Raw genomic sequence first — 27,380 nt, forward strand, 5'->3', positions numbered from 1 at the left:
AAAAATCCTTCACTTTTTGACCATGAGCATGCTTTGTGACTCTTATGGCACGGTTCAGGTTTGCTCTAGCTGTTCTAAGTGCCACCACATCGCCAGATTTAAAAGCGGTATTCCGTACTTTCAGCTTCGCACGTACCTCGCTGGTCATCCGTGTGCTCATTGGCCCGTGTGAAGATGTTTTTAATCACATCACAGAGAGATGGTCTGAGGAGCCAAGGTGGGGGCGGGGTGCTGCCCTGAATGCCTCTTTGATGTTGCTGTAAGCCAGATCTAGTGTGTTTTTTCCTCTGGTGGCAAAATTCCGTCGCTGGTTTGAGGCTCCGCTGCTTCACAGGCCGCTGGATGTAGCCGACGTAGCAGTCCGAGGCTGCGTATAAGGTCTAGAGTGGTTGCATCTGTGAGTCTAAGATTACTCGATCCTCTTAAATCCAGTATCTCTTGACGGTCGTATACTGATTTGTAATGTATGCACCGCAGATTCGCTGTGAAACTGCGCAAATTCTCTTAGTTATAAGACATTAAATCTCTGCTACTATCGCGAGCCGTAGCAGCCGCAGCCGAACAGGGTGCCGCCATCTTACTTTACATGGCGGGGAGCTGATGCTGGAGCAGACCTCTGGCAGGCTGGCGCTGGAGTGGAATACTGGGAGGCCAATGCTTGAGCAGGGCGCTGAAAGGCCACTGCTGGAGCCGCCTAAGGAAGCAGAACTGGAGCAGCCTGGAGGTCCAGAACATGAGCATTGCGTGGAGCCATCTGAGGCACATGAACTGGAGCATCCTGGGGAGCAGAAACTGGAGCAGACCATGGAGCAGGATTTGGAAACAGTGAGATTAGTAAGTTAAGAGATTCAGAGGTTGTCAGGTCAGGACACATAGAAACCACAGGTAGGTCAGGAAACACAGAGGACACAGGCAGGTCAGGGAACTCTGAGGCCAGTAGGTCAGGGAACTCTGAGGCCGGCTGTCACAAAGCAAAAGTTGTCTCAAACTGGTTTCATGAACATGACAGTGAGTTCAGTGTTCTTCAGTGGCCTTCATGGGATCTGAATCCAGTAGAACACCTTTGGGATGTGGTAGAACAGTAGACCAGAATCTCAAAGGAATGTTTCCAACACCTCTGGGAATGCCATGAAGAATTGAGGCTGGTCCGGGAGCAAAGAGAGGCTGTACCCCAGACATGTCAAACTGGGGACATTCTGGGCCGAAGATCTGTGAAGATCAGCATTTACCCTCATCAAACTCTGAATTCAGATGATGAAGTCCTTGCTAATCAGCTGATGAGCTGAATCAGGTGTGTTTAATGGGGCAGTGAGCTGAAGTCCTTTTTTGGCCTGTGAGAACTGGAGCCTGACACACATGCCCTACCCAGTGTCAGTGTACTGTTCCTAATAAAGTGCTCAGTGAGTATGTGTCAGTTGGGGGACTGTAAATTGCAAGTAGCTCTTTCTCAGTAGCTTCTCATCTAATCAAGCTGAAATTGTACATGCTGCATTGTTGAGCTCCTTCGATCACTAGCCATGGTGGAGAAACACTACATGCAAAACTGAAGCCAGACTCTGACATTTAAACTGCTTACCAAAGATGAAGTGATGGAGCTAATGAGCACTAATCATCCCACAGCCTGCCTACTGGACCCAATTGCTACCACACTTCTCCAAACTACCTCCACAAGTACTGCTTTGTTTTGAACTCACCACTGATCACTAATCAGGTTCCTTCCACTTCCAGATTTGTTAAGTGACAAAGCTGCTTAAGAACCCCTCCCTAGATCCTACTAACATGGTGAACTACAGACCCATTTCACCCCTTTGATTTTCATCCCAAACCCTAAAACAGGCTGTCGTGGCACAGCTGTCTGACCATCCTGAGAGGAACACACTTCTGATTCTAAGCTGTCCAGATACAAACCAGGACACTCAACAGGAACCACCCTCCTGTCAATCACTGACTCTCTCCACAAAGCCAGGGAGATCAGTGGGTGCGGTGGTAGGGGGTGCTATAAAATCATTCTGCACCCCTTGAAAAGATAGAGATAAATTATTCAACTGTAATTTTTCACTTTCCACAAGATGAGCATAATCAGTACTTTGTGTACTTACATACATTCACTGAGATCACTCAGTGATACAGCATCAGTCCTGTTTTAGTCTGCTCTCATAATAGAATAAAAACAATACCTGAAAGAGTCTCTTCACGTTTTCTGTGTTTTACGGAAGTGTTTGCGGAAGGTCAAGATCTGCAGATCTAAGATCACGTGTTGGAACATAAACAGACTTTCAGTGATGTACACAGGTACAGGTTCATTTAGAGCCTGAAAACTTGAAAAAAGTTTGAAATATTACTATTTTGCTTAGGGGGTCTTTATATTACAATTAATATCACAGAAATGTTGCTAAAAAAGTTGATCAACATTTCAAAAGAACCAAATTCACCTACAGTGGCATTTGTGCAGTTAAAGTGACCTGTTTTAAATGCAGGCCACTCCTCCTCCTCCTCCTCACCTGCAGAGAACATTTTCACCTTCTGCTACAAAATACACTGAAAACGTGTCTCTACAGTTCAGTACAGTGGAAAGATTCAGCTTCTGTCAGGATCTCACCCTAAATTTAGCTTAATAACTACCCAAAAATTAACTTAATAAATCAATGAATCTACTGAAAAACTGCAGATTTGTGTTGTTTGTTAAGAAGTAAACAGAAAGTGATCATATAATAATTATTTGCTCAATAATTCTACTTAAAAAATAATTATAATGAAAATATTTATATTTATATGTATAATTGATCTGTAGGAACCGGAGAACCGAGAACTCTGCCTGAAATGCACATCATCATCCTGCCCTTTGAATCACTCTTCATTTCTGGTTGGATTGCTTTACAAATCTATGACACCTGTAAGTAACAACAACAACAAATAATAATAATAATAATAATAATAATAATAATCACATGCTCCTAGTCATGTCTTTGGGTATAACACTTAACTCCACCACTGCTCTAGGGGGTGCTGCTCTGCTATGCTCCTCACAACATAATGATGAGATTAAGTCTAAATTCATTTAGAGAGAGAGAGAGATTAAAGTGGAAAAGTTTAGGTAAATTGAAGGAAGGGAGGTTTGGCAGATTTAGGGAAGTTTAAGTAAATGAAGAGAGTTGGGCGATTTAAGGAGGTTTATGGACTTAGAAAAGTTTAGAGAGGTTTAGGGACATTTTGGGAGGTTTAAGGAAGTTTTGGGAGGTTTAGGAAGGTTTTGGGGACTTTAAGGACTTTAGAGAAATGCAAGTAGATTTAGGGACATCTAGGAAGGTTTAGGGAAGTTTATGGAGGTTTAGGGGGGACGGTTTAGGAAGGGAGGGACATTTAGGCAGCTTTACACATATCAAGGGTTTTTTTTATGGAAGTTTAGGGAAGTTTATGGAGGTTTATGAAATAAGGTTTGGGGACATCTAAGAAGCTTTAGGGCAGTTTAGGGAAATTTTAAGGACAGTTAAGAAGCTTAGTTTCAAGTTTGTCATTTGCACAACACGTCAGGACATTTATGCATTGAAATGCTTGTGGTGAGGCTCAGATAATCACTTTACAGAATGTAAATAAGTAAAAAAAATAAAAATACAATAAAAACAAACTGAAATATATTAAATATACACAAGATATACACAAAATATAGGGACAGTATACATTTTAAAGTGACTTAGTGTTAAAGTGTTATTGTCCATAGCAATGATACGATATAATAATAATAATAATAATGCTGACAATGTGACTGAGTGAAATGGTAGTTGGTGAAGGACCCACAGCTTCACAGCTTGTTCAGAAGCCTGACAGCCTGTGGGTAGAAACTGTTCATTAGCCAGGTTGTTCTAGCCTGTATGCTGCAGAATCTCCTGCCTGATGGCAGGATGGTGAACAGGCTGTGTGCTTGGTGACGCTGTCTGACCGGATCTTTTTGATCTTCCTGAGGCAGCGGGACTGAGATGTCCTGTAAGGCAGGTAGGTTGTTGCCTATGATGGCTTCTGCCGTCCTCACCACTCCTTTAAGGGCCTTGCAGTCACAGGCGGTGCAGCTGCTGTACCAGACAGTGATGCAGCCGGTGAGGAAGCTCTCTATGGTGCATCTGTAGAAGTTGGTGAGGATCTGAGGAGGCAGACCAAACTTCCTGAGCCTACGCAGGAAGAAGAGACGCTGACAGGCAGATCTCACAATAGTGTTGGTGTGGAGGGACCAGGTGAGGTCATCAGTGAGGTGTATGCCTAGAAACACTGCTGACTCTCTACACTTCAGCTCCATTGATGAATAGAGGAGAGTGACCACCCCTCTGCAGCTTCCTGTAGTCCACGATCATCTCCTTTGTTTTGCTGACGTTGAGACAGAGGTTGCTGTCGTGGCTTCACTCTGACAGAGCGCTGACCTCGTCTCTGTAGGCTGTTTCATCTCCATCAGTGATGAGGCCGAGGATGGTGGTGTCATCAGCAAACTTGAAGATGATGTTAGATGTGTGTTTGGCTACACAGTCATGTGTATACAGGGAGTACAGGAGGGAGCACACATCCCTGGGGAGCCCCTGTGCTCAGAGTCAGTGTGGAAGAGAAGCTGTTCCCAACTTTCACCACCTGGGATTCTGCTCGTCAGGAAGTCCAGTGTCCAGTTGCAGAGATGAGAATTCAAACCCAAGTCTGTGACATTAGGAATGAGTTTGGCAGGGATGATTGTGTTGAATGCTGAGCTGTAATCTATCAGGTGTGTGAGAGCAGTGTGTATTGTTAGTGCAATGGTGTCGTCTGTGGATCTGTTGGAGCGGTATGCAAATTGGTGAGGGTCCATGGTGGCTGGAAGTGTTGAGCAGATGTGAGCTTTGATCAGCTGCTCAAAGCACTTCATAACTGTAGATGTCAGTGCAACAGGGCAGCAGTCATTCAGGCAGGTGACAGACGATTTCTTGGGGACTGGAACAATTGTGGTTTTCTTAAAGCATGTGGGAATCACTTACAGTCTTAAGGAGAGGTTAAAGATGTCAGTGAAAATCTCAGCCAGCTGGTTGCCACATGCTTTGAGCACTCGACTGTGGGCGCCATCGGGACCAGGGGCCTTGCATGGGTTTACTGTCCTGAAGGATCTCACCACCTCAGACAGGGGAAAGGCTACAGCACAGCTCTCCTCATCTACTGGGAGTTTCTCAGCAGGTGAGGTGTTAGTTGCCCCAAAACGAGCCTAATGAGCATTAAGTTCATCTGCAAGTGTGGAGAAAAAGCCCCCATCACAGATCCCACCTTCTTTGTAGTCAGTGATGGTGCGCAGGCCACTCCACATATGTCTGAGATCAGAGCCAAGATAGTTGGATTCCACTCTGTCCCTGTAGCTCCTTTTGGCCAGCCTGATGGTCCTCTGAAGGTCATATCTGGCTTTCTTGTAGCTAGCCGGGTCACCAGAGTTGTAGGCAGCAGCCCGAGCTCTTAGTTTGGCTCGAACCTCAGCATTGATCCAGGGTTTCTGGTTGGGAATTGTTCTGACATTGATTTTTGGTACAATGTCTTCAGTGCATTTATTGATGTAGCTTGTGATGGAGTCAGTGTATTCATTGATGTCTGTGTCAGCTGCATCACCGAACGTCTCCCAGTCTGTGGATTCAAAGAAGTGTGAAGATGGCCTCCTCACGCTATTGATAGACTGATCTGAGAACTGGTTTCGCCTATTTAAGTCTTTGTTTGTATGCAGGCAGGAGAACAATGGAGGTGTGATCAACTTTGCCGAAAGCAGGGCGGGGGAGGGGTTTGGAGCTGTCCTTGAGTGCAGTGTAGCAGTGGTCAAGAGTCTGTTGTCCTCAGGTGGGAAATTTAATGTGCTGGTAGTATTTGGACAGAATCTTCAAGTTTGCCCTGTTAAAATCCCCACCCACTATAAAAGCAGCCTCAGGGTGAACGTCCTCAAGTCCATTAATGGTCTCTTCCAAAGCATGTGACTTATCTGCCTGAGGTGGGATGTAGACTGTGGTGAGAATGACTGAGCTGAAGTCTCTGGGCCAATAAAAGGGTCGAACTTTGACTGTTATGAGCTCAATGTCTGGAGAGCAGTGACTGGCTAGAACTGCTACATCTGTTCCCCATTGAGAGTTCACCATAACACATACCCCGCCACCTCTGCCCTTACCAGAGTCCAGAGTCCTGTCCTGGCGGTAGACGGTGATGCCGTTGTTCGGTGTTGCCGCGGAGAGCCACGTCTCTGTGAGCGCTAAAACGCAGCAGCAGTCGATGTTGCACTGAAACCTGATCTGCGCGTTCAGCTCGTCTGTTTTGTTCTCCAGCAATTGAACAATTGCGAGCAGAATACTAGGAAGTGGAGGGTTGAAGCACCTTTTCCTTGTCCTGCATAATATGCCGGAACATCTGCCCCTCTTGATCTTTCTCCTGTTCCACTGACACGTTGGTAAACAAAGAGGCAGGGAAGCTACGAAGGGACAGCCACGCGCGTCCGAGTGTGTGTTTGTGTTAAAGTTCGTCTTGAGCGATGATCGGATGTTCAAAAGAGTTTGTCGATCACATTGAATCATCCCAAAAGTGGTATGTGCAAAAACACAAAGAAACAGCACAATAAAACACAAACAACTGTAGAGTTTACCCGGAGCTCTCACCAGGGCGGCCATTCTACAGCGCACCAGGAGGGTTAGGGTTAGAGAGGGTTAGGGAAGTTAAAGGACATTTAGGAAGTGATAGGACAGTTCAGCAAAGGGAAGAATAGATTCAAGGGTGTTTAAAGACGTTCAGAGAAGTTCTGTGGCTGCAGAACTGGGGATAATCAGATATTCAGGACGGGGTTCTATAGACAGGAACCAACATTAATGTATGTAGTAAAGCACACCAGAGCCCTGCAGTTCAGATCAGAACAGTGTTGCTCCTTCACTGATTTAGTAGAACTTTATTTAGAGCAGATTGAGAAAATTATATTTAAACTGTAATGTTATTTTGCCTTCCGCCCAATGACAGCTGGGATAGGCTCCACCGTGACCCAGGAGGATAAGCGGTTTAGGTTGTGTGTGTGTGTGTGTGTGTGTGTGTGTGTGTGTATATATATATATATATATATATATATATATATATATATATATATATATATATATATATATATATATATATAATGTTATTTTAATGTTTTCTGCTTCTTCTCTTCCTTATTAAAGGGATGAGGATGAGACGCAGGTAATCTTATCTAAACTCAATCGAACTGACAGATGTTCATATAAACACAACAGTAATTAAAGTATGTTCGTTTATTTATTCAGTTTTGTTACTAACGTTGAGGTTTTCAGTGTTTGACACAAATGTGCACATCAGTTCCACACAAACCAAATGTTACATCAGCTTAATTTCTGTATGTAAGAACCTAATTAACTTACGTTTATGTCACATTTCATTCATGTGGACCCAAAGCACATATTTGAAACAAGCAAATTTAAAGCAACATTTATGAACCTTTTTCTTTCAGTGTAGCATTAATTATTCAATATCTATATCAGTTGAAGTGGTTAGAGTCAGAGTTAAAGGGTTAAAGTTGGGTATTAAAGTGTTAAATTTAGAGTTTAAGGGTTAAAACTGTATTAATTGTATTAACTGTGTCTTTCTTTGTCTGTAACAGAATAAAGAGTAACTTTGAAGCTGGAGGGGAAGCAGATCTTCAGGTAGGACGTGTGAATTTATTTCATTGTTTCTGTAATAAATGCTGTGCTGATGGTGGGGTCAGTCTGAGTGGACTGTTCTGTGGTCAGGTTGGTGAAGATGGTGAAGAAATGGAGGTTCTGTCTTCTCTGTCTAAAAGTCCTGAGTGCTGAGGTAACCACTCTGATATGAGGAGGAGATTTTCACTGTTTGATGATGAAGATGATGATGACGACGATGATGATGTGTTCTTTATTCTACAGGATCGTTCAGTACTGTAGAAGAACATGTTCCACTGCTGGAGATCTGAACAATCTGAATACAGTCTCACTGATAAACCAGCTCACATTTGCTGAATATGTATTATAGTTTGTAACCCTATATGTAAATATGTAACCCTGGAGTTTCAGCTCATCATTCTTCTTGTTTCTTGTGCTTTCCTTTAGCACTGCACATTATATTAGCACCACACACTTCCTTTTTTTCTGTTTAATTTTCTTTTATCTTTAGCACTTTAATTTTTAGTTTTTGCAATGCCTTTCTGCTTATCTCAGGATGTAAAGTTTTATTATGAAATATTATTTAATGCTTTTATTTGTCTGTTTGTGTGAAGCAGCACTTTGAATTGCTGTTGTGTATAAAAGATTCTGTACAAATAAACCTGCCATTAATCCATATTTTACACTACAATATAGATGCCACTTGCTATTTACCACTGTGAATGAATAAATCCCATTCTTTAAATCTTTTGATGAAGAAAATGCTGAAAACGTTGTGCATATGGACAAAAGCTCTTTTATTTTGAACAGGCACTTCAAGAGGCAGCAAGAAATAACCAGCCCAACATGTAACAGCCCAGCTGTTAGAATGCAGTTCTAACCTATTAGTTTATGAGTAGTTCTCCTGCTTAGCTGGAATTAAAATCTGCAGCCACACTGACCCCTTGTGGATCAGACTGGAGGTCCATGTGCTACAAAAATGAACATTACTTTGGGTCCCTAATGTAACATCAGGCTCAGGTATTTCTCTGGCAGTTGCAGGATGATAAGATGTTCAACTTTTTATATTTTAGCACCCTCGAGGCTCTAATTTTCTCTCCTCTCAGAGTTCACTCTCCATCATGATGCACACACAGAGAAATAGATCACAGCCTGTTACAGGATTTCTGTCCAAATGTGTTCACAGGTTCACCTGTAGAGGGCGCACTCACGCCAATTTAATTCAACACTTCATTTAGTCACATGATTTCTCACAGAGTTCAAGCCAGGACACGATTTGTGCCTCACTGACCGCGGTCAGAATGATCTGTTTCACTTTTGATGTAAAGCGATGAAGGAGAATGTAAGCGATTAAGCCTGGATGCGACTGTGACACCATGACTGCACGTATGTTCTTTAAAATGACTTTGTCAGTTTGATTGAAGTTTATTTGTATCCTGTATAGCATGAATCGTCTGCTTTACATACCGAGTAAACTGTGGTGTCATCAGACACTTGATTGTATTCATCAGAGATTCTGCCGAAAATCATCATATTAGCTTTCGTAGCTGGTGCTGTTGAAACATGTGGAGTTGTTGTGGATCCTTCTGCAATAATAAACTAGATCCATCACTGGAAATCAAACTTAAGTTCATAGAGACATTTTTGGCCAAAGAAAAAAAATCAGGAAAAAAATTCTAGAAATTGCGTTATTGTTGGTGGACGGTGCCGTCAGTGTAATGAGTTTCTGTAGAACAGCTAATTTCATATCTTACAGCTTTTCTTCCTGACCTGCTGAAGCGTCACAGCTGTGCAGATCTCTTCACTCAGCTGAGCTGCTCACTGCACTCACAGCATCTCTCACAGCTCAGCTGGTGGACAATCGTTTCCCCACAGAGCTCCTAAACTCTGGAACAGCATTCCAGGGAATATCAGGAGTACAAGCTCAACAAGTGTTTTTAACATGGATCTTCAATCTATATGTGTCTAGAAGTATCGCGGCTCATTTTCTCCTGTGTTCTGTAACTGTGCTGTTATTTTGTGGTATGTTTTACCGTAAAACCTTGAGATGTTTTTAACCAAAGTGGAATTCATACATTTTAGTTTGGCTGAGCTGGAGCTGTCGAGGTAATGGGGGGAGGGGGGGGCTGTTGTTAACTGTAAGGATCAAAGATCAAAGTAATAAAGTCACACTTTGTTTATGACCCCTTTGAAGTCCAAAGGTCACCTGACACAGACTAAACACAGAACATTGTGGCAAAAAAACAAACCTCACTGTTACTGAACAGTTTTGATGGAGACTTTTATACATTCAATATAACATATGTATCAATACTTTCAATGAATACCTGAATAGGATGATGGAGGATAGCACACTGAAAACCTTTGGAAAACAGTGTGACTGCATCAGCTGGAGAGAGATTATTAATATCTGCAAACATTTTCAGCTGTTATTAATTACATAACTTAGTCAAATCCTATCTTTTATATTTTGCAGGTGAAATGAATTTATTACTGTTCTTTGTGCTGCTTCTGGCTGCTGGACTTCAAGGTAACAGCACTAAAATAATTACTGTACACAGAAAATTAATTTCACAATGAATTACCATATGATATCCTCATAACCTTATGGTGTTAAAATAATTTTTAGTTTATTTTTTAACATTTAAAATACAGATCCCTGAAAATCCTTTTGTAAAAGTTTGCACACTTACTGTCTTTGTTTCCCTGACTCAGTGACCTGTACATTGTGACATGTATTAATTCTTGATAAAATACTGTAAAGATCATTTGTAAGAAGCTGTTGATGTTAAATTTTTTTCTCATAAGTTAATGTAAAATTGTTCATCTTACTGATCTGTCTGATCCAGGTCTCCATGTTGAAGGCCCCTCCAGTCCTCTGGTGGTCCCGCTGGGGGGCGCTGTGCTGCTGCCGTGTTCTGCTCAGGACCCCCTCCCTCTGGAGGGTCTCAGAGTGGAATGGAGCAGAACAGACTCAGAGTCTGTAGTGAACGTTTTCCAGCAGAAAGAAATCAGAGCAGAGCTGCAGAGTCAGAGCTTCAGGGGCCGAGCCGACTTCTTCCCAGAGGAGATATCGAGAGGGAACTTCTCCATCTTACTCAGTGACGTCACACCAGAAGATGCTGGAGTTTACAGGTGTGGAGTTTCCTCCAGTCAGGGCTACAGAGAGACCACAGTGGAGATTAAACTCAGTGGTGGGTAACTATGGTCTGTTTAATAATAGGTTACCTGCTCTGTGGGGGTCCTGACTATTGAAGAACAGGGTGACAAAGTATGTAGAGAAACAGAGTCTTTGTAATTTTCTGTTAATAATGTTTTCTGCTTTTGTGATGCTGAAAAATGAATAATTTAAAAGCTGTTTTGATTGGTCATCAAATAAACAAAAGGATGGTCTCTGAAATTTGCATGGTACTTTAAATACATGTTGTTGATGCCAAAAGGGAAATTTTGGTGCTACAGTTACAGAAAAACACAGAACATTACACACACTGAATAAACACACATTATTACACGCAGTAAACAGATTTACACAAACAGTGCAGAGTCATCAGTGCAAAAACATTCACATTCAGTGGTGTGTGAGAGGTGTAGGGGGCATTGACTTAACGGGATACTGGGCATTCTTCATTCTGAGAGGTTAAAGATGCATGGAAGGAACATGATGGCGGAAAGAAACCCAATACTTCCTTCTTTATCTCCCCCAGCAGACGATCTCAGATAAAAGAACACTGGCCAGAACAGACTGAGAGAAATCATCCAGCAGCCTGTTGCATATATAAGCGACATGAGTCTCTGTAGAAAGAAGATCCTGCTCTGGACTTTTCTCTACAGAGTGTTCGTATTATCTGTGCAGTCCAGTCGTTTATTCACGTAGACCTCAGGATACTTATTGTACTAATAGTTGGCCTCAATGTTCAGATTGTCCATGATCCAGGGGACTGTTAGTGCATCAGAGCTTGTTTCTCAGTCAGAGAAGAAATTATATACTGAATGTTGTTGAAGGTACTGAAGAAACCCGAAGAACATGATTCTGACTGTGACTAATGCTTTGTCCAGGTGTAGGTGGGCTCTGCAGAGCCTGTAGATCAGAGCATCATCCACAGGTATGTGAGTCTGCAAGGCAAACTGAAAGGGGACCTGATGGTTCAAAACCAGAGATTGGAGCTGTTTCAGGACCAGCCTCTAAAAGGCCTTGAAGATGTCAATAGTTCTGTAGTCCTTGAGGGTGTCCTGTCAGTAGGGACAATTCCATCCACCATGCAAATTTTGAAAATGAAAAAAAAAAAATCTGAATGGAAAAGCATGAAATCTAAAAAAACTTATTTTATTGCTAAACAAATATTGCAAAAACAGTTTTTACACTAGGATAAGGTGGAAAAGTTGATTACTGCTAAAGCTGAAATATGAAAAAGAATGATGGAAAAGAATTACCCAAAAAAAAAGACGATAATGTATTAAGCCAATTGAGAATGACTCACCCTAAAGGTGGTCCAATTATAGCGCATAGCCTTTCAAAGGTTGTTTTTCACATTTTGAAAAGCCTGTGTGATGTGATGGTAAGAGAGAGGACCCAAGCACAGAGAGAAAAACCTGTGTGTTCTGGGTTTTAATTGAATAAAAGAGAAGTTAAGTAGATGGAAAATGACACACAAAGGAGACACTGAAAATGGCAAACTCAAAGCAGAAATAAGGGGAGAATTAGTTTGAGTTTATTGATTTACTCTAGCAGCTTTTTTTTCATTTCTCTTTTACAGCTCTTGTTTCTTTTCTCTGTTCCTCTGTTAATACCCTATCGGTCACCCCTCTACATACTCTCCTTGGCAGAGAGCCAGAGCTGTTGGCCTGGGCAGAAACTCTGCACCTCATGGCGCTTGTGTTCAGCCACCTGTTTCCTGGTCTTGGTAGTGGCCTGAAGGGCAGTATCAGTCATTTTCCATGCTGCACAGCAGCAGCTCACAAACCTTTCCGAGGTGGGGACCCCCACCTTCTGTTCCTGTTCAGCAAACATGGGTGAAGAGTACCTGAACTGGCATTCGAAACATGACATACATTCGAAGGGTGACATTCCCAGTGATGAATGCCAGGGGGTGTTATGGGTGTACTCCACCCAAGACAAGAACTCCGCCCAGGAGGATGGGTTGGTCGGAGGTCAAACACCACAGAATCTGCCCAAGGTCTTGGATGATGCATTCTGTCTGGCCATTGGACTCTGGGTGAATGCCAAAGGAAAGGCTCATGTAGGGCCCCTGGATACCAGATCAGTGGGCATGCCAAGCTCAGCAGTCTCCTTGGCAGAGGGGAGTTTGGTAAATGCCACAAACTTGCATGCCTTGGGGAAATGGTCCACTGGTACCAGGATGACAATATAGCCTTTGGACAGGGGCAAGCCCATCACAAAGTCAAGGGCCTGCGCTTGCTCTCTCACAGGTGGCCTGTCACCCTCCTAAAGCAAGGCTACACCTCCACTTCCATAAAGAACATGATGCTGAATGTGAGCGCCTTCGTGAGGCACGTCAAGACTTTCCACCCGGAGATGGCCGGCCTGAGCAGCGAGCAATATGACCGCATCCTACTCCAACTTGCAAAGCTCCAGAAGGACAACTCCAGGAGGATTAAGGCCCACCAGCAGGTGGTCAAGTGGAAGAAGTCAAGTGAGTGGATCGCAGCATGCATTAGGCTTTTTTATGGGCCTTTAGTCGTCCTCTCATCCTTGCATTTTTGCCTTCCAGAACTGCTGAGGCCCAGCAGCGATTTGGGGACCTTCATGCACATCACCTCTTACAAGGTCCCCAAGTTGACCGGTCAGTAAACGCCCAGTAAACAAGAGCTCGAGCTCGGCTCTTTTTCAAAGCACCACCCGCGGGTGACTTCTCACGTTTCCGCTCGCCCTCACAGATATGATCCGGAGAAAGCCCCGCACCAAGCTGTACAAGCTTCTGCAGGGCTACCTTGCCGGGTATCTGGCCGTGCTGACTGGCCACCGCCCGGTGGTTCTGGCCAACCTCCAGAAAGACAAGGTGCGGGAGGCGGAGACGGACACCCAAAACCGGGCCTTGATATGGGTAAGAGAGAGGCCTGTTTTCTAGGTTCCATGTCCCCTTTCGGGGGGTTCTCATAGTTGAACACCGAACTGAGAGCCGCGTGGCATCACGCCGGGATGCCTGGCCAGATCAGCTTCGGCCTGATACGGACCGCCATCGCCAACCAGGTGTGCCATCGTGCATGAAATGTGGGTCTGTGGCTGGGCTCCATCATTTCACATGTTACACCCCTGTGCCCAAAAGCTCCACTCTTATATATGCCGTTCACATTCGTATGCATGCAGGCGAGGAGACACCTGCCTGCCAAGGAGCGGAAGCTCGTGTGCGAGGGCATGTGTCATGACATCACCACAGCCGATCGCTTCTACACAGCAGTACCCAACATACAGGACGTGTTCCAGGTCCGGGACCTGCGCATGAAGGCCATGGAACAGGACAGCCTGGAGCTCAGCAACCAGAGTTCGGACAGTGAAGACTCGGACAGCCAGTCATCCACGAGTGACAGCGATTCAGACCAATAGGCTTCAATAAAGTGTTCGAAAAGAGTCACTGGTCCCGTTTTGTCCTTTCTCAAGAGAGAGCTCTCTCATAAGGGTCTAACTGTTCACACGCACCATCTTTCGGGTTTAGGTCACCGAGTCCATCACGGACTTAAAGGCCATAATCATGACAACACTCCCTGCTTGGGGGACAGGGAGCGTGAGGGGGATTAACTGGAGGTCTTGGGGGTCTTGGGGAATGGACTTAGTGCAATTTCTGAAATGTCTGAAATATTTTCTAAGACCATAACAGTGCTTGGCCCCCGACCAAAAACATGCGTTACCACTGCTCCTCAAAATCCTGAAGGCACCCCTCTGGATTTTCCATGCGCATCAGACCCTCCAGACTGTGGTCTGATTTGAATCTGACCCAAAACGGTGCACCTCGGGTGGGTACGTAAGTAGGATGAAGACCCTGGGTGTGCCACCTAGGCAAATATTATGGACTTGAAAATTTCACCCTGCCCCTGGGAGACCATAAAAACTTTGTCCCAAAAAAACAAAAAACCCTGGGAGACCGTAAAAACTTTAGTGCTGAAAACAGCCGGCCACTGGGAGACCATAAAAACTTTGTCCCCAAAAACAAAAAGCAAAAAACCCTGGGAGACTGTAAAAACTTTAACGCTGAAAACAGCCAGCCACTGAGAGACCTATGGACTTTTTAAACACCTTTTCGGTCTGAAAGGGCCACCTGGACGAATTTTTACCACTTTGAACTTCCTTGGGCCTTGGACCCTCCGAGGGGTTTTTTCCAAGTTCCACGGCCCACAGAGTGCCCTATTTTCGGCCTGGCATGGTGGGTCATGCCCCCTGGAGGTGCCACCTAGGCGAATTTTATGGACCCATTTTTCTGAGCCAATTTTTTAACACCGTTTGTCGTTTTTAGCTGGGGAACTTTCAAACTTTACCGGGGCCCTCCCGAACACACCACCACCACCAAAATTCACCAGCTTACATCCAAGACCGACCCCTTCGTCCAGTAAAAACCCCCGGGGTGATACGCATCACCCTTCCTGAGACATCAGCACTTTCCCCCGTTATTTCAATCGCCATTTCAATCAATAGCTCCAGGGATTAACCACCCACCACCACCACCAAACTTGACCGGCCTGCTCTCCTCCTCCACCCGCTTCATCTGATACCTTAGCTGGATCCCCAGTACCCACACACTTCCTAGGCCCCTTTTTCCTCCCTTAACTTCCTTCCTCGGGCTTCTTCGGATTCCCCACTCCCACCCATCCGGGGCTATGGGCCTCCAGGAACCCGGCGCACCATCCGAACCTGTTTGGCCCACACTTAAGCACATTAAACCCCTTAATACCGCCGCTACAGAGAACCAGGCCACTGGGAGACCAGGAAAACTTGGAACTTGGAGCTGCAACCTAGGCGAACCACGGCCACTGGGAGACCCACGGGTCCTCCAAAATGGGGGGCTTTGGTTTTGCCCACTCCGGCCGCAGCGCAGAGCCCCACATTGGAGTGGACAAATGGTTGTACCGGGGGGATGACTTTCAATGGATTGCAGCGAAGGAGCTGCTCTACCACTCACGACACCCTGGCACAGAATCAGGTTGTTTACGAGTCATTTAGCACCGGGTTCCACACAAACTTGCAGTGCGAGATCGGAGAGGGCGCGGTGCTTTTTCTGGTCGCACCCGGGCCCGGTCACGGACGGCTCTGCTCACCGGGGATGGGATCCCCGGCTACGCCAGACCAACTGGAGATCCGCGGTGCTGAGAACATCGCGTGCGCTCTAGCTCCACCTCCCTGACGGAGCGGGAGAGATGGGCCGGTGGTGCGCCCCCAAGCCCCAGAGGGGGGGATTCCACCTCAGCCGGCACACGCCGGCCTTCACCTTCATTGCGCCGTGGGGTTTTCCTTCTTCCCTTTGACTCGCGCACGCGTTAGACTCCTTGGTCCGTGTTTCAAGACGGGTCGTATAGGTAGCCGCCATCGCCGCTGACCCCGAGCGCCCTTTCATACGTAGGCCGGGCCTCGCCTGGGCAGCGCGGCGCGGTTGGACACGGACTGAGGACAGTCCGCGTCGGAGGCAGAGGGGCCCCGTCCCTCCCCACGGGGAGAGAGGGAAGGCGCAGAGGTACTCACCTGCGGCCCCAGGGGTAAACAGCGAAGTCAGGGCGGGAGGGCGCTGTAAAGCCTGCGAGCCGGAGAAGGCTCACGCGGCCACCTTCGCCCCTGACCCTTTCAAGCTGAACCAGAGCCGGTCGCGGCGCACCACCACGGAGGAAATGCGCCTTGCGGCGGGTGACAGAACCCACGCCGGACGGCGGCCTTCCCTGGACTCCCCCCCCACCCATAAAGGGAACAGCCGCGAGAAGGCACGCACGAACCGGCAGGGACGACCCACACCACCGGGTTGAATCCCCCGGGCGGACTGTGCGGACCCCACGCGTTTGCCTCTCAATGGTTTCACGTCCTGTTGAACTCTCTCTTCAAAGTTCTTTTCAACTTTCCCTCACGGTACTTGTTCGCTATCGGTCTCGTGCCGGTATTTAGCCTTAGATGGAGTTTACCACCCACTTTGGGCTGCATTCCCAAACAACCCGACTCCGAGAAGAACCGCACCCCAGCGGGGCGAGGGCCGTTACGGGCCTCACACCATCCACGGGCTGAGCCTCGGTCACAAGGACTGAGGCCCCCGGCCCGCGCCGAGCGAAACGGACTTCCGTACGTCACATTTCCCTGCGCCCGTTAAGGACGGGGGGATTCGGCGCTGGGCTCTTCCCTCTTCGCTCGCTGCTACTAGGGGAATCCTTGTTAGTTTCTTTTCCTCCGCTTAGTAATATGCTTAAATTCAGCGGGTCATCTCGTCTGACCTGAGGTCGCGCTCGAAAGGAGGAAGGGGCAAGAAGCCTGCGCCGCCTGGCACCGAACCAGGGCTGGCGACGAGCACCGGGGGTCCCAGTCTCCGGCTGAAGCCTACCCGCCGCATGATTCTCCCGACTCAGAAGAGGCAAAACGAATTAAGTTCCCCCCGATCCCACACCGACATGCTCTCGCCAGCGCCCGCCCTACTCACATAGCGCGGTCTGAGCGGAAGATGTGGAGGGAAGGAAGCCTAAAACAAAGCCACCGCGGGAGGGAGAAAAACAGCAAACGGGTAGGGGAGCCGCGCGAGGCGGACACCAAATCTAAACCCATGCGTCCCAAGCCAGAGCGATTGCAATAGCGACCCTCAGACAGGCGTAGCCCCGGGAGTGACCCGGGGCCGCAATGTGCGTTCGAAGTGTCGATGATCAATGTGTCCTGCAATTCACATTAGTTCTTGCAGCTGGCTGCGTGGTGCCCTTCCGTCAATTCCTTTAAGTTTCAGCTTTGCAACCATACTCCCCCTGGAACCCAAAGACTCGTGGTTTCCCGCAACGCTGCCTGGCGGGTCTTTGGTTGTAACGCTGCCGGATCGCGGGTTGGCATGGTTTACGGTTGGAACTACGACGGTATCTGATTGTCTTCGATCCTCCGACTTTGGTTCTTGATTAATGAAAACATTCTTGGCAAATGCTTTCGCTTTTGTCCGTCTTGCGCCAGTCCAAGAATTTCACCTCTAGCGGCGCAATACGAATGCCCCCGGCCGTCCCTCTTAATCATGGCCCCGGTTCCGAAAACCCATGGAAGATAGAACCAGAGTCCTATTCCATTATTCCTAGCTCAGGGTATTCAGGCAGCCTAGCCTGCTTTGAACACTCTAATTTATAGTAAACGCTCCACGCCCCTAGCACGGACAACCCAACCAAGGGCATCCGGGGGGCGCCGGCGGTCAGGGTGTGGGACAGGGCATGCGTTGACTGCAATGGGGCAGAAGTGTTGAGCCTTCGGCGGCGCACGGAGAGGACAGGCCGGCCGCCCCGGTTAACTCAACGGCCGTGACATGCATGCCCCTCCACGGGGGCTTACATGTTGGCTTCATGAGGAAACAGAGGGGGGGTTCAGGGCCATCCAACACCGCGGGCGTGCACCGGAGCCACCGCGTCGAGGAACTCAAGTCTCCGCAGCAGCCCCACTGCGGGTCGCGCAACACCAGCTTCCTGGGGGAGGCCGGGTGAGCGGGCCGCGCTCAGAAGCTCGACGGTCGGATTCGGGTACCCTTCTGACCAGAGGGCAGTTTAAACCAGAAAATGTTCGATTCACGGGAAACGCCAGCTACAAGGTGGGGGTCACCGGGACCATGGGTTTAAAAGAAGGCCGCAGCCTCTTTTACGCACCGGGAACAGAGTGTGTCCCCCCCAGTCCGTGCGATCGGACAGACTGAGCGGATCAAGACCGGCCTTCTGAGTCTCTCTCGGATAGGTTCGGGCGGGCTTCGTCAAAACCCCCCTGGAGGCTGGCCCGCAAAGACAGGGAGGAACACGCGCCCATAGTGGCCGTATCTAGCGCTGGACGGTGGCCTAACCCCTGGTGGGCCGGGTTTGCCATTCGATCGGAGCGAACCAAGCCCCGCAACCACCCTGGGGGGGGGGTGTTGCGAGGACTCAGCCCATAAAAGCTCACCATCTTTCGGGTTTATTTCCCCCCCCCGAGTCCCCCTCCGAAATTCCCCACCATCGTATACAACCGAGCCGCACCATGGGGGAGTGCGACTCGGCCCACTTAGGACACCATCTTTCGGGTAGAAAAGCGCACGGAGCGTGCACGGAACCACGGATCCGACTCCACCAGCATACCCCCGAGACCCAAAGCTTCATCCAGCAAAAAACCCAGTTTCTCTGCCCGGGTCCGATCCGTCGCTCATTAGGGTGAGGGTGGTGATGGGAACTGTCATGGAGCTGAAATTCCACGTCAAACGCCGAAAGAAGTTGCCGAACTCCAGAAACTGCTGGACCAACTGAAGAGAACTTTGGTGGAGCCAGTCTACTACAGCCTTTGTCTTGTCAGGGTCCATACACAGGATACCCTTAGATACCACAAAACCCAAGAAGGGATTTTTGGAGGCTGACTTCTCCAGCTTAACGTACAGGCAATTCTCCAGTAATAGTTGGAGAACCTGACTGATGTGCTCTACACGTGCTTGAAAGGAAGAGCTGTAAATCAGGATGTCATTAAGGTAGATGTAGACATAACGTCCCAGGGCCTCTCTCAGCACTTCATTTATTAACCTCTGGTAAACCGCCGGAGTGTTCATGAGGCCAAAGAGCATCACCCAGTATTCATAATGCCCAGAGGGGGTGGTGAATGCAGTTTTTCACTTATCCCCCTGCTTCATGTGAATTAGGTTATTAGCACTGTGCATGTTCTGCTTGGTAAAAATCTAAACCTGCTGCAGTGCCTAAAACACTGTTGACATGAGTAGCAGGGGGTGGCGGTCTGATATTAAGGTCCTAATAGTCCATGCAGGGGCAGAGACTACCATCCTTCTTAGCGATGAAGAATCTGGCCCCTGCAGGCAAAGAAGAGGGTGTAGCAAAACACCAACATCTGGTTGAGCCAAGTCACTCCTGTTACCCACTAAAAGGGTTTGGCTCCACAAAGTCTGAGGTAGAAACCATTAACATCAACATTAAGTTGCCAACAAGTTTTACAGCTTAAAAGGACGTTACCTTAGGAATCTGGACACTATGGGAGATTAGCAACCCCCCTTTGCTCCATATGGCATACCAGGCAGCTATAAATCCTTGCCTGGAATCCAGCTACAGGCCTCACCAAACTTCTAACTAAACTTGTGAATTACAAGAAATTAAGTTTCTAAAGGGTGCACCAATGCAGAATTGCCACCATTCAACGGGGTACATTTCAAGAAGTCTGGAGACACCAAGAACGAGGTTGTCATGAGAATCTATGGCAAAGTTAGCCTTTTTAGATTTTATTGACAATTTAAATGTGGGGCTACAACACCCCCAAGTGGTGAGAATGAAGCACAACACACCGCCACCGTAAGGACATGTGCTTATAAAGAACCCAAGAAACTTCTTGCTTTGTCTGCTTGATTATCGACATTTATATAATCTGTAAGCAATACTACTTGTTTTATTTATCTTATTGTTATGTGTAGTACCTAAATATTACCTGTATCTTTTTCTACTATTAAGTGCAAGAAATACATAGTATATAACTTTGATAACAGACAGACCCAACCATTTAATTGCTATGAGTTTAGACCATTGACCAATATGTATCCTGAATGTGGTTTTCTTTTCTCTTCTTCTTTTGTTCCTTTTCTTTTGTCGATTTTATTTCTTCATGCATTGGGTCATATTAAGACATTACAGGCAAATATTACCTGTGTTCTTTAACATGTGTTGTGTATCAGGTAACAAGGGTTAAACTCTATCTTAGAAACATGCCTGAATATCCTAGTTGTTCATTCCTTGATTTTGAAAGTTAAACCAATTTGATGATATAGCAATGTTTCTTTTTTTTTGTTTAAAACTAGCTGAAACAAAGAAGGCAGTGATTCTGGGGAAGGCATTCCTAAAATTATGCACAACCAATCAGAGTTGGAAATAACGAATAGCTAGTTAACCTTGGGTGAGGAGAACCTATTAGCACTCTGGCTCCATCTCCAAAGGGTAGGGCCTCCAGCCGAGCAAAACCAGAGTGCACCGCAAATTTAGGGAGTTCGGAGTCTTGCGTTCTCAACAAGAAGATAGCTAAATTTCTAAGTCTGTGCTGGCCTTAGTCTGAAAGACAGGTCAGAAGTATTAGAACTCTAAATTTCAGATCTGAAACCTTTGTTTGTTTTTGTAACTTGTCTGTTCATCTACAAACCTTAAGCTTAAACCACTCTTAGAGAAGGAAGGTGAATGGCGCTCGTCTGGCCAGGAGAAGTCGTTCATGTTTCCGACTTTGCCAAGGGTAGTTAGTTAGTTAAATTAGTATCACCAGCCTCAGAATCCTGATTGCAATCTAAACCTCGCCAGCGGAGTGGGAGCAGTTCTGACGCCATGGAGATCCAGCATCGCAACCAGAGCCACGCACTAATCTGTGAACAGATTGACCATCGAAAGGCTGCCCAAGCTCCACCTTCAAACAGCCATGAGACGCCTCCGCCCAATCACTGACGGAAAGGCACGTGCCCGCACGGAGATGCAGCATCCACGGCCAGCGTGGGGATGAACCAACGTGTGAGCTCCAGCCTTCGATCGAGTCCGTCCTGAGACGACCCCTCCTGAAGTCAGCCCCGACTCCAATGTAAGCTGGTTCCATCAATTTGCAGTCAGGGCGCTGACCCCAATTTATTTAATAAGAGAACTTACTAGGTACATCCAGCCATATAGTTCTTCCCGTCCAGGCTTAGGTTAGTTCTCTAGAGGCTCTTTCAAGGGACTTCCCAAGAACCACACTGCCTCATACCATTTAGCTGTGAATCACTTTACTCAAGCTATTTTGTCCTTTTGACTTTCATTATTATCATTTTTGTTTTGTTTTTTTTTTGTTTGTTTTTCTGTTGTTTATCATTGAATATAGTCCAAAAGTAGTTTGATATTTAGCCAATAAATTCCCTTTTACTGAAGCATCCTTGGTGCAAACGTTTCTCTCTCTTGCCCTGGTCTGTAGACTTCAAATAAATCTGGGTTACTCCACACCCTTATCTAAGGTTCTAGCAGTAATAACATTAAAATTGCAAAACCTGTTACAAGGGACATATGAACCCCAGCTCCAGTCCCTCCTGGATGCGTTCTTCTGTAGCAGAATGTTCTGGGGACAGCAGTGTAAACAATTGGCTATGGGGTAGAAGTTTGATGGCATAGTTGAAAGCCGTGTGCGGGGCCTTAGTTTCACTTACTCTTGGCCTTGACTGGTGCACCCATATTTGTCAGGCAATGGCCCTCACAGGTCCCAAGTGAAAATAGACTAGGCAGACTAGTTAATGCACGGGTTGTGCTGTGCTAGCCAAGGAAACTCCAACACCAAATGTAGATGGGATTCCCTCGTGATGAATACAATGACCTGCTCACTGTGGGTACCTATATACAAGGTAATGGGCTGGGTAGCATGAGTAACGGTAGTATGGGAATTTCCGCGGTCACTGGTTCTAGACCTGCCTGAAAGCCACATGTGCCCTCTGCTGGCTGCCAGCACAGTGGACCAATTCCTTACAGCCTGATCAAAGCTGGTTTGAAAATGGCTCTGTGCAATGTGCTCACAGAATTGTGTGGTGTGTTTCCCTGATGCGAGGTGGACATCAGGGAAACACACCACACAATTGTGTGTTAGAGTTGCCTAACATGCTCCAGGACTCCATTTCCCAGAATCCCAATCCTCGTTACCTCACCCCTTCCACCAATCACAGACCTCTGCCTCATTCTCAGTCACCTGAATACTAATTCAACACACCTGCACCCGTTTGCCTTAGACTTTAAAAGGATCCTGGTTTGTTCTCCTCTTTGCGAGATATTGCCACTTTACTGGTTTACTAAACGTTTCTCTCCTGATTTCATGACTTGTGTACGGAACCTATTGCCTGTTTTTTGACTGTTACTCTTTTGGATTTTCCCTTTTGCTCTGGTTGCCTGTGTTTTTGTATTTTCTGTTTTTTTTTTCTTTTTTACTTTTTGCCTGTGTTTGGATACTGTTTTTGGATTTGCCTTGACTCTGTTCTCTCATTAAAACAACTATCGTTTTTAAGATCCACGAGCGTCTTTCTGTGCCTGTTTGGCATTACATGTTAGAGTTGAATTCCCTCAGAGCTGTTAGGGTTAAATTTTAATTCTTTCACTTGCACAAACCTCATTTCAGAATAGGTGGAACAATATGTGAAATTCAAAATAAAGCAAAATGCAGTGATTAATAAAGTCAATTTGACCTGTATTTAAAGAAAAACAGTACAAAGATATATTTTTTTTTATAAACTTCATAGTTCACATTCTAAAATTCATGCCTCCAAAGTTGGGAGGCAATTTAAGATGCGGAACATTTTGAAATGTTAAAAAAACCTAACCACTGAGACAGTGCTGCATTAAAAATTTAATGTTTTTGTAATGGATATCACAAATTTCCAAAGAATGTATATTTAAAAAATACCCAACAATAATAACAACAATAAAGTTATTGAAGGAAAATATACAGTTAAATGTTTTTATCCTGTTTTTTACGGGTCAAACAGAATTTACTAATCACTGCTCTCTGGTTTATGAACATCAGTGCTGTTGTGCAGTGACTGTTCTGGAGCCCTGAATGTACGAGTCAATGTGCAGATCTCACATAAGAACAGAGTTCATCTTCATTACTGAGTCCATCTCTCTGAACTGTTCCAGAGCGGTTGGTGGTGAGGGGAGCGCTCCACCCCATCTTCACCTCAGTGGGTGAGGAGGTGATACTGAGCTGCTCTGTAGACTCACATATTCCAGTCCACCAGCTGGAGGAAGTGACCTGGAAAAAACACCCAGACATCCCAGTTCTGCTCTTTCAAGAAAACCAGACCTTCTCAGAGTTTTCTCACGAGAGCTATCGAGAACGAGCCGAGTTCTTCACGTCTGAAATCCCTCGAGGAAACTTCTCACTGAGGCTGAAGGACGTTAGGATGGAAGATAAAGGACAATTCATCTGTGAAGTCCACACTGCTGACCTTTCAGGACAGACCACAGTGATCATCCAGCAAATAGGTAACAGTGGAGAATTAACTATAACACTTAACTTTTCTTTTTACTCACAGATCAATAACTGGGATTTGTATTTTGAAAGATGATGAAGACAAACAGTATCCCAAATTTGCATCAGAAATCAATGAATGCAAGTCAAAAATATGGCTGGGTCTGAAAGGACCTGTTTGATAATTTAACAGTGAAGAAATTTTCCTGACTTTCCTTCCTGTGGAAATACACATTTTTCTTCTGATGAAGTTCGAAGTCATTATGATCAGGAGCGAAACTGCACATTGAACTTACCAGGAAATATTACAGCATGCTACACACGCCAGTGCCCCCAGTTTGGGCGTTCTGTATTTGATGATAAGAGCAGTGAGATAAATATTGTTCACTTTATTGACTCTCTGAAGATCATCTGTAGTGAAGAGATCCATGTTGGTTATGGCCTTAACAGAATCCCACAGCACTGTAGAGTTCATAATAGTTCTGTCATAGTTCATGTATTAGTGATGTGTTAACCTGATATACAGCACCATCTGGAGGCAGATGTGATTTTAATTGGTTTTAGTTTAAACTAAAGCTTCTAAGGAAACAGCAGTGGAGCTTAAAAACCCACATGACTCTTCAGGTTTAAACTCGGGTTAAACTCTAAACCACAGCTAAGCTAATGACAGTGAAATTACCCCTACAAGTCCTCAGCAAGGGTTTAAGATCTTTCTTCTTCTACCTCTTAACTCCAAACCTAAGGTTAACACTGCCCCCCAGCAGTCAGTGACAGTAACTGCACTTGGTCTCTACCTTGTTGTTGGAGCTGCTGTCCTGCTCATCCTAATCTGCCTCTTCTCCACCTAAAATTAAACAACAAACTCCAAACAAACTCCAATCACAGAGCAGAGAGACTGCAGCAGCAGCAGAACTGGACTAACTCTGAATGACCCTGAATATTCTGTGTGTTTCAGAGCTGAGTTTGATGTTAAATGGTGTGAAAAGGTTGAGATTTTAATGTCTTTGCTGTGTTTTCTCATTCAGGTTTCTCTCCTCTCCACGTTTTCATTCTGCTGCTGTGTTTCACTTCATTAACACTTGCTGTCGGACTCGGAGTTCCTGTTTTTATCTTCCTACACAAACAAGGTACAGAGTGTCCTGAAGATTCAGTGAAGTCTTTCATTCCTGTTTTAATATTATATAATTAGAGATGTTCTTTAGTGTTCATTTTGATTATTTTTGTTGTTGAGGTTTTTTACTGTTAATTAGTGACAGGCAGTACCTTTGGGAACATAATTGACAGTGAATCAAGCTTTTTTGCAATTGATAAAAAAAGAAATGAAAATATAAATCTAAAAACTAAAAATGTGAAATGAATGAAATTGATTGTTTCTTCCTCTTCAGAAACAGACAGACGAGCGATGATCATGTATATTTTTCTGGTCTTTTGTCCAAACATTTGCATGTTCATAGCTTTTGGACTGTGGTCGACAGAAGGTGAGTTCAAGAAAATTTCATAAGAATTTATAATAATTAAAATTATAATAATTTACTTCTCTACATATAAGCTCTATGGCTCTATTCCTACAGAGGCGCTTTGCCTCTGAAGGGGCTGTAACTGAAGTGATAAAGAAAATATCTACCTGCAGCATGTCTGACAGTAATAACTGTAGAGCGGTTTTAATCCTGTATGAATGTGTTTTAATTACTTTATCAGTGTAATGTTTAAAACTAATGTCAGAGTTGAGGACAACTCCCAGGTCTCACTCTTCGGATTCTATGCTATGTTGCCAAATTTCCTAGTTACTGGTCCTTGATATTTTCAATAGACTTAAGTGAGTGAAAGAGTTGCTGATCATGAGTTTTGGTACCAAAATTCTGATATTTTGTGATGTTAATCTTCAGGATTTCTCAGTGAGGTCGTAATTTGTGCAGCCATCAGTCTTGCTCGCTGTCTGCTGTTGATGAAGACAGCTCCTTATCTCAACACACTTCCAGGTAAGAGTTTAAAACAATTCAGAAGAAAATAAAAATGAATACAGCTGTTAGCATCAGTCTAGGAGACTAGAGTCTGGAAGAGGTTCAGTACTGCACTATTTTACACACTTTCCAACTCACAAAAGGCTTTTACTTAGCTGATGGACTGAAGTTAATTACCCTGATTTTATTACTTATATTTAATATTAGGTATTTTTGAGCTTACATACCAAATGGCTTCAAAACAATAACTACACACATGTGATTTACAGAGCGTTTGGTGAGAGAAGTAAAGATCCTGAGTGTTGTGCTTCAGTACTCAGTCATAGTCACAGCTGTATTCTCAGGTAAGTTTTTTCTCCTGTACTTCAAGAATTTGGCTCAGTGATGGACACTGAGACCACTGGGCAATGGAGGCCTATGGTCCTTTAGCACCTATGATAAGATCAAAGGGGCAGCCACTGCTCTTTTGTGCTTTTGCTTCATTTAAATATGCATTAATAAAAGTTGCTAAACACTGAGGGTCCAGGGGGTTCAGGACTCCCAAATGAACCTCTTTCTCCTATTAAGGTAAAACAGATGCTCAGATTCAGTGAAGCTCATTGTTTATCAGCTTCTGTCTCTGGTGTTCTTAACTAACTAGAGCTGCAGCACTGCTCTGCCTCAGGGTGGCGCTGTAGCAGACTGGTTCACCCAGTTGGTCCTTCATAGCCTAGAAACTGTAACTCTGCCCGAATTCCTCTGAAAAACTTTACAATGAGCACGCGCTGATCGCCTCTTACTAGTAGGCTTAGCTCAGGGGTCACAACCGTAATGTTAAGAAGATCCATTTTGTCCTTTCAACAAAAATGAAACCACTTTGGGAGCCACAACATATAATGTCTGTTTTACCATCATGGCTCAGTATGTGCTAATACAGGCTAAAAATATAAACACAAACACAGACTTACTTTGCTCTGCTTTAACCTTTAGCTCAGCTATAGTCGCTTTTCTTGCATCACAGGAAACTTTTTCGTGAGTTTCTTGTAAAATGTCTCTCAATGTTTGACTTTTTATGAGGCTAAAGTCGCTTCTCATTCTCCAGCTTCTCGTTTGAATTGACCCATTCCACCTTAAATGGTGCCTAAGGCATTTAAGGTGGAATGGGAGAATTCGAACGAGAAGCTGGAGAATGAGAAGCGACTTCAATTTCGCAAGTTGTTGCAGATTAAACGTATGAGGAAACCAGCTGAGTGATTATAAACGTAAATAAGTCCATTCATCTCCAAATTAAATCTCTTTTTCTCAAATTAAATCTGCTGGAGTTTTTAAACACTGTGTCCACTCACTGTCCACTCTATTAGACGCACCTGCGTTGTTGGTTCACCCTATAGATGTAAAGTCAGAGACGATAGCTTATCTCTTGCTGTACAGTATTAGCTAATCATCCTCTAGTCTTTCATTGGTGGTCACAGGACGCTGCTGGCTGGATATTTTTGACTGGTGGACTATTCTCAATCCAGCAGTGACACTGAGGTGTTTAAAAACTCCAGCAGCACTTCTGTGTCTGATCCACTCGTACCAGCGCAACACACACTAACACACCACCACCATGTCAGTGTCACTGCAGTGCTGAGAATGATCCACCACCCAAATAGTACCTGCTCTGTG

General features: G+C 45.3%; 3 protein-coding genes across 5 annotated transcripts in view; all 3 read left to right on the plus strand.

The window, feature by feature from the left end:
• The window catches only part of LOC118805145, a 32,496-nt gene extending 24,514 nt beyond the window's left edge, over nucleotides 1-7,982 (plus strand). For 2 of the 3 annotated variants that reach the window (XM_036565757.1, XM_036565755.1), the window contains 5 exons: nucleotides 2,792-2,893; nucleotides 7,173-7,191; nucleotides 7,628-7,670; nucleotides 7,758-7,821; nucleotides 7,911-7,982. In XM_036565757.1, coding sequence (XP_036421650.1) covers nucleotides 2,792-2,893; nucleotides 7,173-7,191; nucleotides 7,628-7,670; nucleotides 7,758-7,820 — 227 coding nt within the window. In that variant the 3' untranslated portion in view covers nucleotide 7,821; nucleotides 7,911-7,982. Of the gene's footprint in view, nucleotides 1-2,791; nucleotides 2,894-7,172; nucleotides 7,192-7,627; nucleotides 7,671-7,757; nucleotides 7,822-7,910 lie in introns of those variants that run through there. The other variant, XM_036565758.1, reaches the window with a different exon arrangement.
• The window catches only part of LOC118805159, a 1,027,118-nt gene that overhangs the window by 483,644 nt on the left and 516,094 nt on the right, over nucleotides 1-27,380 (plus strand). The window lies entirely within an intron of this gene.
• Nucleotides 9,023-27,380, plus strand: part of LOC118806228 — a 49,891-nt gene continuing 31,533 nt past the window's right edge. Inside the window, exons 1-7 of the mRNA XM_036567699.1 lie at nucleotides 9,023-9,032; nucleotides 10,496-10,840; nucleotides 23,439-23,786; nucleotides 24,798-24,899; nucleotides 25,158-25,250; nucleotides 25,659-25,751; nucleotides 26,003-26,077. Coding sequence (XP_036423592.1) covers nucleotides 9,023-9,032; nucleotides 10,496-10,840; nucleotides 23,439-23,786; nucleotides 24,798-24,899; nucleotides 25,158-25,250; nucleotides 25,659-25,751; nucleotides 26,003-26,077 — 1,066 coding nt within the window. The remainder of the gene's footprint in view (nucleotides 9,033-10,495; nucleotides 10,841-23,438; nucleotides 23,787-24,797; nucleotides 24,900-25,157; nucleotides 25,251-25,658; nucleotides 25,752-26,002; nucleotides 26,078-27,380) is intronic.

The sequence above is a fragment of the Colossoma macropomum genome, unplaced genomic scaffold (genome assembly GCF_904425465.1).
Source record: "Colossoma macropomum unplaced genomic scaffold, Colossoma_macropomum, whole genome shotgun sequence".
NCBI classification, from domain to species: domain Eukaryota; kingdom Metazoa; phylum Chordata; class Actinopteri; order Characiformes; family Serrasalmidae; genus Colossoma; species Colossoma macropomum.